Source organism: Anser cygnoides, chromosome 12 (assembly GCF_040182565.1).
Source record: "Anser cygnoides isolate HZ-2024a breed goose chromosome 12, Taihu_goose_T2T_genome, whole genome shotgun sequence".
Lineage (NCBI taxonomy): Eukaryota > Metazoa > Chordata > Aves > Anseriformes > Anatidae > Anser > Anser cygnoides.
This window is the reverse complement of record NC_089884.1, coordinates 15,611,824-15,617,997: the sequence shown is the minus strand read 5'-3', so window position 1 is coordinate 15,617,997 and position 6,174 is coordinate 15,611,824. Positions and strand designations below refer to the sequence as shown.

Sequence of the window (6,174 nt, the reverse complement as noted above, 5' to 3'; positions counted from 1 at the left end):
TCGTCTCAAATCCAAGTTCTACTTATGTCTAAAATTCTGTTCGAGTCTGAGTACTAAAGTGAGCAGAGATCATTTAAAAAAGCTCTGCAGGGCAAGCCCTTTGGATTAAAGGCTAGAAAATAGAGAATTTTAATCGTTTATTTATGCAGCCGAATTTAAACGCACAAGAGTTGATTTAAACAAATTCAGAAGCACGCAGGCAGCACGTAAATCCTATCATAAGAAATCCATCAATAAGAAATTACCGTACGATCCGCGTTTCTTCTATTGCATTAAGAGTTTAGCATCCAGGGAATTGTGATAAAAATATAGGGAGAGCCGAGAAGCGCACCACCGACCTGCAGCGCGCTGGTACAAGCCGCCAGCTGGCACAGAGGCACGATCCCCACCTGGAAACGCACCTACCGCCGGTGCCCACGGAAAGCAGCGCGGGTCCTCCAGCCCGTGGCAGGCAGGCAGACGGACAGGCGGACAGGCAGACCTTCGCGGGCAGGGGATGCGCGTTTCGGGGCGAATTTCTGGTTTTTCCGCCATCCCGGGCTGCAGCCGGTCTCCACGCAGATCAGCCCTGCGCGGCCAGCAGTCAGCGTGCTGCTCGCACAGGGCAGGGCGGCTGCGGGGGCTCGCAGCGCGGGGCACAGCCGCGTCCCGGGGGCACAGCCCCAGCCCTCCGGGGGCTCCCCGCGGCGTGCGGGAGCGGGACGGGGCCGCGGGGGCCGGCACAAACCGCCCGGCAGCGGCGCTGGAGGCAGCCCCCGGGACGCCGCGGCCGTGCCCGCGGCCCCGCGCCGCCCCCCGGCCCGGCCCGGCCGGCAGAGGGCGCCCCGCAGCGCCGGGGCAGCCGCGCCCGGAGCCGCTCCCCCGGAGGCCGGGCCGTGAGGCGGCCGCCCCGGGGCGCAGCGCCTCCTGGCAGCGCCGCTTCCGCACTCCGGCCGCTCCCCCGCCCTGCCCTCCCCGCGCGGAGGGACAGCGCGGCCGGCCAATGGGAGGGAAGGACGGCCCGCCGGCTGCGGGAGAGCGGCCAACCCGGCGCCGGGAGGGGCGAGGGCGGGGCCGGCGGCGGCAGGGGCCGATGGGAAATGTAGTTCGGGACGCGCCAGCCCCGCCCGGGCGCCTCCTGCCCGCCGGGTTCGCCCCCCGAGCCCCCGCTGCCGGGGGGGCGCCGCCCGCGGCGCGTTTGGGGCTGGTCCCGGGGGCAGCGGGGCCGCTGCCGGGTCCCCCCGGCCACGACGTGTTTCAAACAGCGCCGGTTGCGCCCCCGAGGGGGTTCCGCAGCCCCCCTGCCGCCCCCCGACGGCGCTCCCCGGCTGCACGCCCCCGCGGGTGTGCTGTGTGCCCCCAAAAAGCACCGCCCCCCCCCAAACACACCGCCCGCCGCTCGCTGGAGGGAGGGGCAGGGGGCAGCGAGCGGAGGGGTGGGGATGGGGGGGGGGAGCCGGGCGGCTAATAAATCGTATTAAATCTCTCTATTTTTTATTATTTCATATAGCGACTGGCTTGCGTGCCGGCGCGGCACTCGGCACACGCGGGAAGTTGGAGCCGGGGCCGGAGCGGCTCGGCGGTGCCTGCGGGCCAGGAGCCGGCGCACTTGAGCCTCGGCTCGGCGGGGAGGGCCGGGGGGGGCCGGGGGGAGCGCGGAGCCCCCCCGCGGGCTGGGCCCGGCCGCGGCAGCCCGGCGGGGTCCTGCCAGTCCTGGCGCTGACAACACCCCGCGAAGGAGGAGCCTCGGCGGGCCGCGCTAGAAGGCGTCAGGAGCTGCGATTTCCAACTTAGCATCTTGGCAGGACCCTTCGGAAAGCGAGAGCGAGGAGGAAAAAGGGGGGGAAGGAAGGAAGGAAGAAAAGACCAAAAAAAACCCCACAAAAAGACAAAAAAAAAGCCGCCCCCCTCTCGGTGCGAGGGGGAGAGAGAGCGAGGAGGAGAGGGGGAAAACGAGGCAGAGGAGGGGGCGGAGGAGGAGGACGCGGTGCCAGGCTGCGGGAGCGGCGCGGAGCAAGGTGCCGCCGCTGCCCGCCGGGCGAGGGCCGAGAGGCGCCCGCGAAGCCCCGGCCGCAGCGGCCCCAGCCCGGCAGCCGCCCCCCGGTGCCCCGGGCTCCCCCCCGGGTATATGTGTGCGCCTGGCCATGTCGTATCCTCAGGGTTACTTGTACCAGCCGTCGGCGTCCTTGGCTCTCTACTCCTGCCCGGCGTACAGCACCAGCGTGATCTCCGGCCCCAGGACCGATGAACTCGGCAGATCGTCGTCGGGCTCCGCTTTTTCCCCTTATGCCGGATCTACCGCCTTCACCGCCCCTTCCCCGGGCTACAACTCCCACCTCCAGTACGGCACCGACCCGGCCGCCGCCGCCGCCGCCGCCTTCACCTCCTACGTGGTAAGAGCAGCCCCGGGCCCCCGGCGCCCCCTTTTTTGGTCCCCCGCGCCCCCTTTTTTGGTCCCCTTTTAGTTTTTTTCGGAGCCGCCGCGGCCGGGGCGAGACGGGGCTGGGGCGGGCAGCGGCCGGGCGGGGACGGGTTTCATTCCTTTAAACACAAAATATCTATCTATTTTTTTTTTAAAGAAAGGAGCAGTTTTATTCCGCAACGTTTTTCTTGTTGTGGTTTGAAAGGGAACGAACGCATCAGCGGCCGGCGGTGGGAGAAATGCGGGCGGTAAAGCCAGGCAACTTTCCCCTCGCAGCGCTAATTGGGCTGCTTCGTTACGGCCGGGCTCTAATCCCCGGCCGCCCGGCGGGGCAGGGCAGGGGGCGGCCGGGCTCGGCGCTGCCGGGGGGGCTCCGCGGGACCGGCGCGGGGCAGCCCCAGCCCGAGCCCCGCGGTCCCGCCGAAGCAGCAGGAGCGGGGACTTTCGCTGCGCTTCTCCCCTCTGGTTAGCGTCTAGGCGGAGTTGCACGGAGTTATTTCCCTTTTCCCTTTTTTCTCCTCTTTTTTTTTTTACTTTCTCTCTTTTCTCTGCCTTTCTGCCATTTTCCCTTTATTTCCCCCCTCTAGCCCCCGGAGGAGCAGCCGCCCTACGCGGCCCGGCACGGCCGCCGGGGCCCGGCAGGTTGCCCACTGCGGTGGCAGCCCGGGGGAGGACGAAGGGAAGGGAAAGAAGAGAAAGGAAGGGAAGGGAAAGAAGGGGAGGAAGGGAAAAGAAGGTGGGAAGGAAGGGAAGGGAAAGAAGGAAAGGAAAGGAAGGGAAGGGAAAGAAGGGAAGGGTCCCCTGGCCGCGCTGCCCACCGGCTTTTCGGCGCCCGGCTCGGGGGAGAGGCTCTGCGTTCCCGCAGGCGGCCTCCCGAGGCCGGGGCCTCCCGGGGCCGCCCCCCCCCCCCCCCCCCGACCCCCGCCGTTCCCCCGGGGGCTGCGGGCGCGCCGGGCCCGGCGCTGGGGGCGAGGCGGGGGCCGCGGGCCGGGCCCGGCGCTGCCCTTGCCGTGTCATTGTCGCCCCGCGGCCGCCTCACGTCGCCTCGCCCCGCCGGGCCGCTGTCCCCTCTCTCCGCAGGGCTCGCCCTACGAGCACCCGCCGGGCATGGCCGGCTCCCTGGGCTACCACCCGTACGCGGCGCCGCTCGGCTCCTACCCCTACGGGGACCCCGCGTACCGCAAGAACGCCACGCGGGACGCCACGGCCACCCTCAAGGCCTGGCTCAACGAGCACCGCAAGAACCCCTACCCCACCAAGGGCGAGAAGATCATGCTGGCCATCATCACCAAGATGACCCTCACCCAGGTCTCCACCTGGTTCGCCAACGCGCGGCGGAGGCTCAAGAAGGAGAACAAGATGACCTGGACCCCGCGGAACCGCAGCGAGGACGAGGAGGAGGAGGAGAACATCGACCTGGAGAAGAACGACGAGGACGAGCCGCACAAGCCCGAGGACGCCCCGAAGGGGGACCCCGGCTCGCCGGACGCAGGTAGGGCAGCGGAGCACTCGGGGCTGCCGGGGGGAGCCGGGGGGCGCCGTGGGCCGGGCTGGGGGGCGCGGGGCGAGCCGCCGAGCAGCCCCCGACCCCCCCTGCCCTGTCCCCCCTATCCCTCCCCTCCAGGAGCGGCGGAGCCCAAGGCAGCGCCGGGCTGCGAGCGCCTGCAGGAGCCCCCCAGCCCCCGGGAGGCCGAGGGCGGCCTGAGCGACTCGGATTGCAAGGAGCCGGCGGAGGAGCGGCTCGACGGGCTGCCGGCCTTGCCCAAGGCGCCCGGCGTTTCCCCGGCGGGGGGGCGCGGCGAGGAGCCCCCTCCGTACCGGCCACCCTCCGCCGCCACCACCGGGCCGCCGCCGCCCGCCGCCGCCGAGCTGCACCCGCTGCTGCCCGCCGCCCCCTCGGTCATCCACTCGCCGCAGCAGGCGGCCCTCGCCAAGCCCAAGCTCTGGTCGCTGGCCGAGATCGCCACCTCGGCGGACAAGGCGAAGGAGGCCGGCGGCGAGGCGGCGCCCCCCGGGCCCCCCGTCCTCGGCGGTGGCGCTGCCGGGGGTCCCCCGCGCCCCTCGCCGCCGCGGCCGCGCTCGCCCGGGGCGCAGTGCCCGTTCCCCAACGGGGCCGTGCTGCCGCGGCCCCTCTACTACACGGCGCCCTTCTACCCCGGCTACACGAACTACGGCTCCTTCGGGGCCCTGCACGGGCACCCCGCCGGCGGGGCCGCCGCGCCCGGCGCCCCCTTCAATGGATTAAACCAGACTGTCCTCAACAGAGCCGAGAGCCTGGCGAAGGAAAGCAAACTGGGCAGGAGCCAGGCCCAGGTAGACCTTTGCAAAGACTCACCTTACGAACTGAAGAAAGGTATGTCCAACATTTAATACCGGCTTCTCCTCCTCACCCCCCCCCTCCGCCCCCCGGCCCGGGATTGTGGTTTGGTTCTTCTGTTATTATTATTATTTCATTTTTTTTTTAATTTATTGAAAGAAATGCTAAATTGCTTCGGCAGTTATTTTTCCACTATCAAAAGAAAGGCAAAACAAAGCGAGCAGAAAAAGAGCAGCTCCCCCTCCCCCTGTGCCCCCCCCCCAGAAGTTTATAGAGTCTATTGGAAAGGGCTGGGGGGAAACCGCCCCGAAATGTCTTAACCAAGCGAAAAGCCAACGAGTGATATGCTCTCTCTCACACACACAAAGAAGAAAAATTTGTATGAAATCTTATTCTGTATATTTAATGTAGCTTTTTTGTATTTAAATTGATAATACAGTATCTTTGAAGTAAATTATGAAATCAAGACACCTGTACAGGCATTAATGTTGTTTTCGTAATATAAATATATACATTTCTGTGTCTTTTTCCGAATTGTTTCATAGTTTTAAAAAAATATATATACAAGTTTAATTTAATTTTTTTATGCCTATTGTTTTTTTTTCTTGGGTGTGAGCTAAACTATAACGCAAAAAAAAAAAAAGGACCTAGGTTATACTTCTTAGATACAAAAACCAACAAACCCCAACCTGCAGTCGCCTTTGTAAAGCGCAAATATTTAATTAAAAGAGATTTTTAACAGAAGCAAAACCCCTCTTTTTTTGCCACGGGCGGATACTTGTGGACGCGCCGGGGCCGCTCCGCACCTGCCGCGGGGCCGGGGCCGGGGCCGGGGGGAGCGCCGGGGGAGCCCCGGGGGCCGCGCTCGTCGCACCGGGGCCGGGGCAGCGCCGGTACCGGGGCCCCGGAGCGGGCCAGAGGCGAAGGCACTTGTTCGGAGCGCGGGCCCGGCTTTTAACCTAATTACTCGCAATCAGTGTCGCGTTTTCTGCAAAGCAATCAGCTGGTGAACTTTGCTAATGAGTTCGATTTTCTGCCAGATTTAAGCCCTCGCTGGCACGGCGGCGGTGCCCGGGGAAGGGGCTGTGTGGGGGGGGAACGGGGGCACAAGGGGTTCTGGGGGGGCCCGGCCCGGCTCGGCTCGGGGCTGGCCGCGGGTGCGCAGCCGGCCGCGGGCGCGGTGCTTGCCGGCGCTGGCAGGTAGGTGTCACACTCGGCCCGGCTTTCGCTCCCGCTGCCCACCCGCCGCTGCGGGAGCCCCGCGGGGCCGCCGCGCTGCGCTCCGGGCAGGCTGGGCGGTGGGAATGGGGTGGGGGGCGCCGCCAGGCCCCCGAACCCCCCAAAGCGCCCCCAAACCCCCGCCGAGCCTTGCCCCGCCGCTGGAGCCGGAGGCCGGGCAGCTCGCCGAGCGTCCGCCGCTTCCCCAAAGTGCTCCCTGCCCCGGGAGGGACCGGCC

General features: G+C 66.8%; 1 protein-coding gene across 1 annotated transcript; it reads left to right on the top strand.

The window, feature by feature from the left end:
• The first annotated feature begins 1,747 nt into the window (after nucleotides 1-1,747).
• On the top strand, nucleotides 1,748-5,814 carry IRX5 (iroquois homeobox 5). The gene is made up of 3 exons (XM_067004420.1): nucleotides 1,748-2,372; nucleotides 3,482-3,893; nucleotides 4,026-5,814. The coding sequence occupies exons 1-3, from the start codon at nucleotides 2,124-2,126 to the stop codon at nucleotides 4,769-4,771; spliced, it is 1,407 nt and encodes a 468-aa protein (XP_066860521.1). The 5' UTR covers nucleotides 1,748-2,123; the 3' UTR covers nucleotides 4,772-5,814.
• Nucleotides 5,815-6,174: the final 360 nt, after the last annotated feature.